At 35.4% G+C, this 13201-nt stretch overlaps 1 protein-coding gene and 1 non-coding gene across 2 annotated transcripts; both read right to left on the bottom strand.

Annotated features, from left to right (window-relative positions):
- Nucleotides 1-7404: 7404 nt before the first annotated feature.
- TRNAP-UGG lies at nucleotides 7405-7476 on the bottom strand. Its single transcript has one exon. It is a non-coding gene; the product is annotated as a tRNA-Pro (tRNA).
- Nucleotides 7477-7988: 512 nt separating this feature from the next.
- On the bottom strand, nucleotides 7989-11678 carry LOC116105485. The gene has a single exon (XM_031391900.1). It carries the CDS (start codon nucleotides 11657-11659, stop codon nucleotides 8456-8458), a length of 3204 nt encoding a protein of 1067 aa, XP_031247760.1. The 5' UTR covers nucleotides 11660-11678; the 3' UTR covers nucleotides 7989-8455.
- Between the last annotated feature and the right edge of the window lie 1523 nt (nucleotides 11679-13201).

Here is a 13201-nt window from a genome sequence, read left to right as displayed (position 1 = left end):
CAATACACAAACAGAGTAAAATTTCTAAAATTTCCACAGACCACTTGGGACAATGACAAAGAAGAAGAAAAAACAATTTAAGGAACACCCTTAATTTCAAACATTTTTTTTAAAAGAAAATTCAAATCAACCAATTTCCCAAAGGTATTGCAATCCGACTGCAAGCAACTCTAGTATCCAACACAACATTGTAATAAAAAAAATGCAATTCAAGCATGTTTGTAGTGTCCAACCAATTACAGGAATACAATGAATTTCAGCAAACCTTTTTAATTAGCAAAATTTTCTCCCAGTTCAAGCAGAACTTAACTTCATCCTATGGAACCAATTTCAACTAAAAATAAGCATTTTAACCATCAATTGAATCCACATGAAAACCATATACATATATATAACATGCAGCATGTAATCACATTTCTTAAAAACAAAGCTAGAATTCCAATTAAACCAAAAGTTTTTGGTTCATTTTCCATTCACTCCTCAACTATCAAAGGCATCTTCAAATTAAACCAACATTCCATTTTCTTAATGAGCAACACACGCCTATATATACCTTCTCAAACGTTGCCATTGTAAGTTCAGAGTTCCATGGTTTTAAAGACGATGTGACCCTACATATTAAATTATAACATGAAGGTTAGATGTTATGGAGTCATGACTATCTAGAAATGAATTAATCCAAAATAGAATGTGTAAATATTGTTGCATGTGTTATGAGATTGTGGAGCATTGTGTTGACTTGAAGAAGATGCATTTGTTGTCGAAGCTACAAACCTAGCTCTTGAGGATGATGTGGTCATTGTTGCTACAAATGTTCTCTAGGACAAAAAAAAGGGGGAACAATATTAGTTAACAAATCATCAACATAAAAACAGATAAAATGAAAAAAAATTAATAATACCCTCTAGTTTCTCTTTTTATTTACTATAGTTGGATTATCCTTACAAGATCTTTTGTTATGTCCCAAGGCATTGCAAAAACTACATCTATGTGTAGAAACCCATTTATTCTTGGGTTCCTTAGTTGGATCTCTCTTTCTTAGTTTTGTTGGTCTACCCGACTTGGCATGCTTGTACGGAGGCCATAATTTTTCATCACTAACATCTGGCCAAGAGCACTTGTCTGGAACAAGATGGATCATATCTGCATATGTTTGCATGTACATCAAAATTCATAGCTTCTCATCCATGTGCTCTTCAAAGTTTTTCACATTCATGTGTAACAGACAACTAACAACATACACACATGGAACACCAAAGATCTGCCATACGCCACAATCACACACTTGGTTCCACAAAACTAGTGTATGTTTTCTACCTGGTTTCACATTTTTGTCAATTACCTCAAACTCATTAGATCCAAAGTAAACAACCTAAACACACCTTGCTGACTCAATCAACTTGTTTATTTTTTTATGTACTACAAGTGGAAGAGGAGTTGCCCAATCACTACCAACTTGGAACCTACATTGCATCCTTTTCATTACCCTCATTTTGTACAGCTCCAATAAGCTCAAAATCGAAAGCTCTCTATTGTCACCTAACCATGCATTGAAAACCTCACTCATATTGTTAGTAACATGGTTTGACTTTGCTATTGGGTCAAAGGCATGCATGGACCATTTGTCAGGTTCATTCTCTAATATCCACTTGTATGCATCTTCATCAACTTTCTTCACCTTACCCATGGTTGCAACAAAATCAGCCCTCTTTGAAGCTTTACTCACTGCCCAAAACAATTTTCTTAGTGGATACCCAGAAATTTTTGTTTGAAATTGACATACACATGCCTAGCACAGTACCTCATCCTTGCATTTGGCCAATGCTTCTCTAATGCATTTAAAATACCTTTCCGCTTGTCACTCATGAATGTGATGAGATCAACATTTATGAGAAAATCACGGAGTAAGCTCAGAAAAAAAACCCCAAGACTCATTGTTCTCTACCTCACAAATGCATATGGCATCCATTGACACTGCAGATAGAAGAACCCCATCAAAGTGACCCTTCAGATGGCACCCATCAATCCCAATGAAATGTCGACATCCTTTCAAAAATCCTCTCCTCTGAGTCGCGAAACTTAGAAAAAGAATTTTGAACCTTGGACTCTCTGGAACATTCTCTCTAATCACCTTTAGCTCTAACATTGACCTAGGATTGGTGACCCCAATAATGTGGCAATACTTGAACAGCCACATGAATGACTTAGCATGTTCTTTCACAGTCATTCCAGTTGCAATTTTCCTAGCCCTATACAGCTTATGATTAGAGGCCTCCAAAAAATGTGCCCTTCCTAGTGCATCATGTAATGGCTTCACAAAACCCCCCTTATGTGACCTAATAAAGTCCCCCATTTTTTCAGCAATCCATGGGCCAGTGGCATCAAGATTGTTGTAGACTCTAAGGCACATGTGGGTGTGTTCATATATTCTAATTTGATACAATCTCTTATCCACCATTAATGTGGCATAAATGTGGAATGGACACCCCTCTTTTTGCAAACGGCTTTAATCCTCCTCTTCTCATTATACACTTTCTTCATGGCAAAGCTTCTTGGAATTATGTAATCCTTAAAAACCTTTTCTAAAATGGTCGACACTCATAAACATCTGCCCAACCTTAAAGTAAATCTTCTCATCAACCTCATTCTTAAACTCATATTGCTTCATACACCTACTCATCCTACTTACATTATCATCCTCCCCAATTTCATCCCCTTCTTATTGTTATGCTCATAATTAGACAAAAGACCCCCATTATCAGCCTTATCCTCATTCCCATTATCACTATCTACCTCACCTTCTACATTCTCCCTAGCATCTACATCACCACTTACATTGCCAACACCACCTACATAACCATGTACATTCTCCCCACCATCACCATCATCTTCATCAAACACATCACTCTAATGGAACTCATCCTCGAAAGAATTTTGATCGGGAATTTGTGGCTGCGCATCAGTAGTTTTCGGGTCTGTGTTAGCTTCTAGCAAAGCTAGTAAGGGTTCTATTATTTGTACATGCAAAGCTTTGACAAACAACTTAATGTCAACTACCCCTTTCAATCTATACTCCTAAAAAATAAACATTACGTCGTCATCACTGTTTAATAAGTATCTTTCCATAGACATAGGTAACATAGCTTCTACCCTAAACTTCTCATCAAGGAAAAGGTTTACTTCCTCATTCTCCTTGGCCACGCATTTCTTCATGTCCTTAATCAACACAATGTAACTGAATTCATTAGGGTCCACATTCCCAATCTCACTATCAACTCTGAACAAATTGAATTTGAAATTGAACTTTTGTGGCTTCATCCTGCAAAACACAAATACATAATCATTATGCCAAGTTATACATTAAGTTCAAATTTGCACAATGCATGTCATTCATGACATATCAGGTAGAAGAAAGTTTTAAAGAATTCATTCCTTTCAATGACTCTTATTTGGACTTCATGTTATTCCTTGTTATCCCATGTTATTTGGAATTCAATCAACAATTCTTTTTTTTTTTTTTTTTTTTCCAGCAAAAACCATAGGAAAAAAAACATTAATAGAGTGTTGGTAAAATTTAACCATTCCATAAGGTGTTTATATCATATGAATAGACAAACATATCATGCATAAGAAGTAAGTATAAAAAAGAAGTTAATATAAAAAAGAAATGATGCCAAGCTATCCCATATTCTAACATTTTATTAAATATTAAAGCAAAAGCATACAAAACCTTACATATTAAACCTTATTTTTCCGTGGCTGTTGGTGCAAGTAAACAAAACCTTATATTTTTAAATGTTTCTCAAAATAATAGATTACATCACTGAATTCATTTAGACAAAGAATCAGACACAAGAAAATTAAAACTTACACAACCACCAAGAACTTCCATGTATTAAATGACAATGATGTCATCACATAAAGAAATACTATAAAAGGATATATAATGCAAAATACATGGGGAAAATAACAACTACACTGATACAATGATGTGAAAAAAATTGTCAACTGTTAATGCCCGATTGCTAATTTTATCAAACAAAATTTTTTGATCAACCTCAAAAATTCTTTTACCTGTAATTTATGCCTAATTGACTAATATTTCTATAAAAGGCAGATAAATTAAATAGAGGAATTTGTATCTGGAAGCTAATTTCACTTAAATATAAAACACAATTTGCATGCCTTAGTAAAATATAATATCATCACATGGCCTATGACTACAATTATAAGATTTAAGTCTTCCAACACAACATAAGTTCAGACAATTTCTCAACTTACTTCATCAATTCAAATTCACCATCAGGTGGCACAAAACTCACAGTTTTCTCCAAATGAAACCTCGTCAAGTTCAACATTAATGGAAAGTAAAATCATCAAGCTCAATTGTTTTACTAGTACAACAAATGGCAATTTCAATTAACCACATGGAAAGGAACATAAATTGCAATTCTTTATTTTAAATATGTATAATCTCAAACAAAATGCAACACTCAATACACTAACTCATATATATATATATACATTAAAAAAACAAAACAAACCTTGCATCTATCATTCAAATTCAAATAAAATCCAGACATGACTCTGATTTGAAACTAATTTTATAAACCCAACTGTATCTTGATTTATATTAGACAAGCAATTTATAAACGTATATAAATAATTTGAACCAAGGAAATTTATAGCCTTCATACATCAGCAAAGGTTTGCACATAGTCATAGGCATTAAGAATCTAAAAAGTTGTGTAAAGCCATGGGTAAAGAATGAAAACCATATTATCATGGCTTTTTTTAATCGACAGAAGCAAAAAATTAAAATAGTATATTACNAGCCTTCATACATCAGCAAAGGTTTGCACATAGTCATAGGCATTAAGAATTTAAAAAGTTGTGTAAAGCCATGGGTAAAGAATGAAAACCATATTATCATGGCTTTTTTTAATCGACAGAAGCAAAAAATTAAAATAGTATATTACAAATCCATTAAAAGCGTATCATAGACACAATAGCAGATGGCTCATGGCTTTATTTTGCATGTTGTACGTAAACATAAACCACAAAAAACTAAAAGAAGACTACCTCCAGAAGTCTAAATGGCCGCTAACATTAAGCCTTTCTTTAGCAATCTAGAAGCAAGCCAAAACTCACACTCAGTCGTCCAACCGTGACTCAAACTCGCTTCAAACCCTCGTTGTTCGCCAAGGAAACTCCGCCTCCACAACCCAAAACCTTGTCAACAACACCTTTAACCGAGCCAAAACTCCAAACTCTCCAATCACCAGTCTAACCCTTCAATGCAAGTCGTTGTTAACACTCAAACATCGCCAAAATCACCAAAACCCGTGGAAGTTTGGTAGCAGAAAACACAAACCTCGCCTCTTCCAGAACACGCAACAAGTGATATGATTTTGCCCTTTTGTTTTCCTTACTAGAGTCAACTTCCTAGGCCACGTGTCACTTATAACTAACGGCCTTTTTTAAAATTTGATTTTTCCTTTTTTTAAAACAAGTGATATAATGGCTTTATTTTTTAAATTTGATGGAAAATGTTTAATGACAATACTCACTTATAACTGCCTTTTCTCCTTCTTGCCCTTCCTCACAACTTAAATTACTAACGGATTTTTGCTTTGGATATTAAAATTGTATTTTAAAAGTCTGTGAGTGGGAAAATGTCATTATACCATTTTTCGAGTGGGAAAAAATCATTAATTCTTTCTAAAACCTAAGAAGGTAGTAAAATATTAATATAGGTGAGGGTGTTTATTAACATATGCTCAAAACAAAATTTTTTGTGCGTTTTAGAAGGTTAGAGGCAAGGGCATTTTGGTATTTAGATGACATATTTGGATGTAAGGAATAAGGTTTGGAAAGTTGGTCATTAATTAAAACCCCCAAGTTTGGATCAATTTATTAATATCCCTAAATTTAACTATGCTTATGTAAGAAGGCAACAATACCCATAGATATTTATTAAATTATAAAAATATTTTTATTAAAAATTAAAAAAAAATCTTAAAAATTAAATAAAACAATCTAAAAATTGGGATATGTTTGAAAATCCCCAACGTTTGTCCCCTCAACGGATGGCACAAAGACCAAAAAAAAAATTTCGCACATAACACCCGCTTCATTAATTTTTTAACCGTCTTTAACTATTATAGGGGGCGTTTGGTTAAAGGTTATATGAAATTATTGAGGTATTATATTACTTGATTATCATGTTTGGTTTGTCAAGTAATATAAAATTTCAATAATCTTCAAATACCAATAGTGGCTATTGTTAGTAATATTGGAAGTAATCTGATTACTTCCATTTTCTTAGGTATTGTAAGATTACTTGGGTAGTCTTTTCTTTTTTACAATTCTATCCCTTATTAATAAAATTTTAGGACAATAATGCCTTTATTTTTAAATTTATTTACATGAATCTTCCTTTTACCTTTTCAACCCATTTAATTAATTTTTTGACAAAATTACCCCTCAAATTAAAACAAATTTCAGCTTACCCAACCCACCACCCCCACCCACCTACTGCCGCCTGCCGCCAGCCAAACCACCGCCAACCGTCATGGAAAGTCACCTGGAGTCGCTGTAAGCAGCCCACCGTGACCGGGAGACCCCAATATGGCCGTTTCTGGCCATATTGATGGCCGAAAACGGCCATATCAGGCCAGATCTAGCCGAAAATTGCCATATTTATTCTGGCAATTTTCGGCTAGATTGATGGGTTTGGCCGTTAAGCCTTTATCTACCAGATCTGGTCGAGATCTGGCCGTCTAATAAACATATAAAAGATATTTTTGACTTTTCATAAAACCCAAATATATTTTTTCTTTCTTCCTTTTGCTTCTCTTTTTTCTCCTTCTTCTTCCTCCTTTCTTCCTTTCTTCTCTCTCTTCCACCCTCCCCATTCGCCGTTTGGCGGCTCGATCCAACTAAGGTGTGGTCAAATAGATAGTGGCATCGATTTGGCCGCCGCTTGGCTAGGCAGTTTTGAATTAAATAAATTTGATTAGTTCAGAGTTTGGGTTAATACTTTGTAGAGTTTGAAAGTTGATAGATCAGTGGAGAGAAAAATTGTGATGTAAAATTGGGTTTTGGAAAGAAATAGAGATGTACTGTTGAGGATGTTGGTGATGAAGTTTGTTTGGATGGAAAAGAAATTAATTAAATTTACGTAGAAAAGTGCGTGAGGGTGAAAAAGAAAATTTATAAATTTTATTTCATATTTGTAGTTTTAAATTTTAATTAGTTTAGGGCAATTTATTAAATTTGGATTAAAGGTTAAAAATGTCATTTTTGTAATTAACAAATTTTCATTTGCATTATTCACGGGATGGGGATAATGAATCGATTCCCTTGAAAATTAAAAATAAAAATAAAGGAGAGATAACAAAAGGGGCATTCCGAGAATCGAACTCGGGACCTCTCGCACCCAAAGCGAGAATCATACCACTAGACCAAATGCCCTCTGTTGATAAAGGTGACAATTTTATTTGAAAATTTCAATTCAAATGGCCGAATTCCTTCTTCACTTTCATATGAGCGTTGATCTTTACAAATATGATATTTTGTGGACATTTCTAATAATATCAAGCGTTATTAGCAAAGGGCAAGAGAAAATATGTACATTAAAACAATTATACTTCAATTGCGCTTTGCACATCTGTTAGATAAAATTAAATTAACATCACCTTCCTGAGCCCAAAATTTGCATGCCCAAGTTTAGGCCATTTTCAAATCCTCAAAAGTTTCTCACTGTGTGTTTTTTTGAGTTCTTTATTCTTCAATTTCATCTGAGACAGTTTAGTTTTTCCTCAACCACAAAATCTCTGTTAGTGTAATATGAAATGAGCATATTTCAATATCCGAGTACACCATTCACAAAAGCTGAAAACCAAATAGTCAGAAGATTAAAGTGTGAGCAAATTAAGCCAGACTTTCAGAGGAGACAGAATTTTCAATGCATTTGCAAGTCACATATGATGGTAACTTAAACATCCTGAAACTGACAATTAATGCTCTTAAGTTAACAACTACAAAATGAAGCATGTGGATATATGCTTCTAATATGAGATTTCTACAACCAAAAGAAAAAGGCTACTTAAAGGATCTACAAATTCAAAAAGTCTGCACTTAAAAATCCAAATAAAAATAACTTCCAGAAGTTAAGAGATTCACTTTTTCATGGTTAACATAGAAAGCAGCCTGTCAGTGATTTGCAGCACAACATTTTCTCCCAGAAGCACTTCAGTGGAGCCAAAGAAAACCACAAAAGCAGGAAACTTCCATCTAGTCCAGCCATTTCATGCACCTTTAAGAGCTACCATCCAAGTATACCACAGTTGAGCAATTTCACCCAAAATAAAATATCATTCTGGGAGTTAATGTAATCTCAAGCACCACTGTAGATGAACTTAAGCGTTGTCATAAGTTGCCACTACATTATTTAAGACAAAAAGTAATGCACCGGCAAAGCAGCAGGATCAAGTTCCCAGAAGCCTCTCAGGCTGCCATCTCTTTCGTCAGTCAGCTGGAAAACAGGAATTTGATGGGAGAACCTAAGCAGTTCAATCATGGGTATATCCATAGTCATGGCTGATGCTCCTATTACTTGAGGCCGAAAAACTGATTTGAAACCATCTACACGCTCTAAGAATAAGACTTCTATCCGCAAGTCATTTGCCTTTTGGATTTCAACGATATCATATTCACAATTCTCCAAGTCAGAGCATTTAATTTTGGCATTCCAATCCTTATACAGGGCCCATACCTCACCTTTTCTAGGGGAAATGGTGTATTCATTCTTCTTACCAGTACGTTCTGCTTTTACTTGATGCGACAAAGAACAGGTGGTATTGTACTTTTGGATTTCACCCTTTTTAATCTTGAATCTTCCACAACAAATGGGCATGTCTTCATCAAGCCACCGAATACAGTTGCTTGGCAGTGAGCAGGAAACAAGCCACCTCAAATGCAATTTAAGAACTGGATCAGACTCAATTTTTACAATTTCACCATAGTACTTTGGCAAGCCATCCTCATCACTGTACAATGACCAGATCTGACCAACCTGCAACTTATCTTCGGATTTCTCAGCATCAAAATTGTAGAATTCCGGTTCTGGAATTTCAATTTCCTCAGGGATTGAAGCTGGACGAGCACTACAATCTTCAATATCATTCTCAGGTTCTACATGGGTCTCCTTCACTTCAGCCACATTACAATCTTCAATACCACCAGCCAAATTATCATTCTCAGGTTCTACATGGGTCTCCTTCACTTCAGCCACATTGCAATCTTCAATACCACCAGCCAAATTATCATTCTCAGGTTTTACATGGGTCTCCTTCACTTCAGCCGCACTACAATCTTCAATATCATCAGCCAAATTATCATTCTCAGGCTCTACATGGGTTTCCTTCACTTCAGCCTGGTGCGAAGATGTCTGTTCTTTAAGCCCCATCACAAGTTTTTCTTCATTTGAAGATCCCAATGAACAATTGGAAAAAGTAACACCAGCATCTGCTTTCAAAATTTCAGGAAGAGCAATCTCTTCAAGGTTAAGAGGCAAAGAAGCTGGATCAAGTTCAAATGACCCTTTCAGCACACCTTCTCTTTCCTCACCAGACAGTGTAAAGGATGGCACCTTGTGGGAGAACCTAAAAAGTTCACCTGGTTGAATCTGAAATGAGCCTGATTCTTCCTTACTCCTTCTACAAAACACAGATGAAAAGCCTTTCACCTTAGCCAAGTTTGCAACACAAACACCCACACCCTCAACATAGTCTGACAGGATTTCAACAAATTCAAATTCAAACTGCTTCTTAGTATCTGGTTCCGATTTCCAGTTAAAATCCCAGTCCCTGAACAGGGCCCAAGTTTCTCCCTTTTTAGGAAATACCTTGTAAGTATCTCTCTGTCTTCCTTTTTCCCAGGACACAAGATGAGAGAACATAAGACGATCTTCAGTATTTTCAGAAGACCCAAGCTTATATTTACCACAACAAACTGGCAAGCCATTATTGACCCATTCGATTTCATTCTTATCATCTGGATCTGGTTCTAGCCAGGTTATTCGCAACTTGAACCCAGAAGGAAAAACTTTTCTGATCCGAGCATAGAATCTAGGCATGGCATCAAGAGTGTCATAAACTGCCCATATCTGGTCTACCTTGAAATGCTCTTCTTTCCTGTCTGTATCAAAGTCATGGAAATCTGGATCAGGATAAACATAAAGTTCTGGATCTAGTACACTATCAGAGCTGGAATTTGACGTAGAGTCATCAATAGTTTCAACACTTTTCTTAATGCCATCAGCATGAGCTCCAGAAGTTTTCTGACAGCCATCATCTACCACCTTTTCTTTTACACTCACCTTCCCAGTTTCCTTGTTTCCATTCGGTAAGCTCTGGTCAAAACATGCACTTATTTTCTGTGCTCTCTGTTCTTCTTTCACAGCAGAAGCTGAAACAGATGGCTTATTCATTTTAGGTGCCTCTTTCAATCCATCTCCACTCCCCTCTTCTGTACCACAGGATGATCCACTCCCCTTAGCCCTTTTTGGATGCATCACAAAGTTATCATCATCACTCAAATTCTCATTATAAGAAACCTGCTGCTTACTCCGACTAGATCTGCGTGGATACCGATCTCTATAACTCCCAGAATTCTTTCCACCCTGGAAATCACCATTGCCATCCATAGTCATATCTACTTCAGAGTCACTGCTGCTTTCAGAGTCACAACTTGAACTGGATTCCACTACCTGCTTCCTTCCTCTCTTACCATTCACCTTTTCCTTGCCAACCTCTCCAGGAGGGCAGCCAGTCTTCTGAGAAAATGCTGTTTTAGAACTATTAGCAGTAAAATTCCCCTTAAATACTTGTTCTACCTTAAAAGCACCCTGACTTGGGACCTCTTTCTGTGGTCGGAATGCTGGCTGATGCAAGTTAGTTGTCATGGGCACACCTTGTTCACCCCTTTCATATGCAACAAAAGGCTTAGTGCAAGTTTGACAAACGATGGATCTATTGATAACACTTCTATAATACTGGTACCGAACTGTACAAAATGGACACATAGTCCAGAATGTTTGGGTGCCACTGTAATTGCCTGGTTGAACTGGTTGTTGTGGTTTCTGGTGTTGGGTAAAGTTACTTCTAATGTTGTTGTGACCCCCTACAGTCGGGTACCAAGCTGGCTTCCGCGGGGGCTGATATGGTTGTGGTGGTGGTGCCGGTCTACTGATGGTCGGTCTGCGTCTCATGTCATGCATTGACCGTTTACCTGGATCCAAAAGCACTCTTTGTGCTTCTCCAATCATTTTAAAGGCAGTTTCTGCACCAGGGAACTTATTTTTATCAGGATGAAGTTGGAGAGCAAACTTCCTGTACTGCTTCTTGATTGTTGCTTCATCGACGGTCTGCTCAATCTGAAGGATACCATACCAGTCCATCTCATTCCCAAACAGTTTCTTCTCAGCAGAACAATGTACATCACAAACCATTATCATCTGAGAAATATTCTCCAAATCACCATAAAGTTGCTGGGCCTTGAGTGCAAATTTACGAGCCCCTACAAAATCGTTATTCTTCATCTTGTTCTCTGCAATGTCCTTGGCCCTGACAGCCTCTTCTTTATTGCACTCCATGACCAGAGCAAAGTCCAAAGTCCAAAATCCAAAATCCAACTCAAATTGTTTCAATTAAATGTACAAGCTGGAGATCACCACCCATCACTCAAGGCATTGAACAATCACGTCAGTATGGAACCTGCAGATTGTGCATCAATTTGCATTTATCAACATTCAAACTAAACGACATGACCAACTCAACATACAAACGCTTAAGCACTAAAGGAGATAGATACAGCAACCAAAAAAAAAAACAAGTAACAACATTTCTACATTAAATTCACCAAAGCAGCTTGTTCTGAAACACGAAATTAACACAGTGAAAGAACATATGTAAACCCTAGAATCAGAAACAAAAATTGAAAAAAAAACCCTACTATACTCCCATATAAAGCAAAACCCACTTCAAAAATGCACTTCTAAGCCTCAAAAACAACCTAAGTTCAAGCACCCATTCAAGTATATACATATTGACATATATAACAAAACCCACCACAGATATTCACTTCCAAACTTAAAAAAAGAATAAAATTTTAAATTTTAACAACAAAACGACACAAGCTTCTTATTTTCCATGAAACAACAATGCAACAAGTGAAAATCCAACAAAATAAAAAAACTAACGCTTAATTGGTTTCAGACCCCGAAAATGAAAATAACCAATTAAAATCGTAATTAAGAAATTAAAACAATAGAAAGGAAAGATAAATGTAAAAGCCCGAGGGGAAAAAAAGCACTTACTTGTTTTGTAATGAACAGAAGAATCAATAAGCCCAAAATTGAGGGAGGGAATGAGAAAGTGGAGAAAACGGTGAGGTTTTGGAGTTTATAAATTGGGGAAGAGAAGGCATCCGAGTTTTGACTATTAATCTAAAATTGAAAGGGCTACAGAAATAAGATTATTATGTATATTTCTATTAAGCCCCTGTACTTCTAAAATATTTCAGAAGTAAGGGTCTTGTATAAATACTAGGAATTAGTGGGTTCAAAAAATAATAGTAGGGTTTCAACTTTAGCACAAAAATATCATTATATAAACTAAACTCATGCATACTAATATGGAATAAAAAATTATAAAATAAATATTTAAGAATTTTAAATAGGGAAACAGTAGAGGTTTTTTCTTTTTTTTTTTACCGGAAATATCGGATTAATTTACGTGTATCATAACAAATCTCCAAGATCTTAAAATTGTTAGTCAAAAAAAAAATTTCAATAATTACTCCTATTAACAAACACACTTTTATAGACATTTAAAAAAATATATATCCATTTATATCTTAGAATATATAAAATTTTAATTTTAATCTTCTTATTCTGACATAATTTCTAACTAAATTTAAACATTTACCAAAACTAAATAAGCTGTAAAGCCATAACCTTTTAACTTAAAACTCAAAAAACAAATGGAGTTGAAACAAGAAAACGAGAAGAAAAAAAAATCCATAAAAATCACAAGTTGTTGCATTAGAAAATGAAAACTTTTTCTTTGAACAAATCCCCACCAAGAATTTCTTCTGAGTAGCTGAAATTACTCACCACATCGTAATAAAGAAAGAA

Source organism: Pistacia vera, unplaced genomic scaffold (assembly GCF_008641045.1).
Source record: "Pistacia vera cultivar Batoury unplaced genomic scaffold, PisVer_v2 Contig50, whole genome shotgun sequence".
In the NCBI taxonomy this organism is placed as follows: Eukaryota; Viridiplantae; Streptophyta; class Magnoliopsida; order Sapindales; family Anacardiaceae; genus Pistacia; species Pistacia vera.
Note: the sequence above shows the minus strand (reverse complement) of the source record. Positions and strands in the feature narration are given on the sequence as shown.

Coding starts and splice junctions, on each gene's coding strand:
- LOC116105485 (XM_031391900.1), bottom strand. CDS start 11,659: ATGGAGTGCAATAAAGAAGAGGCTGTCAGGGCCAAGGACATTGCAGAG.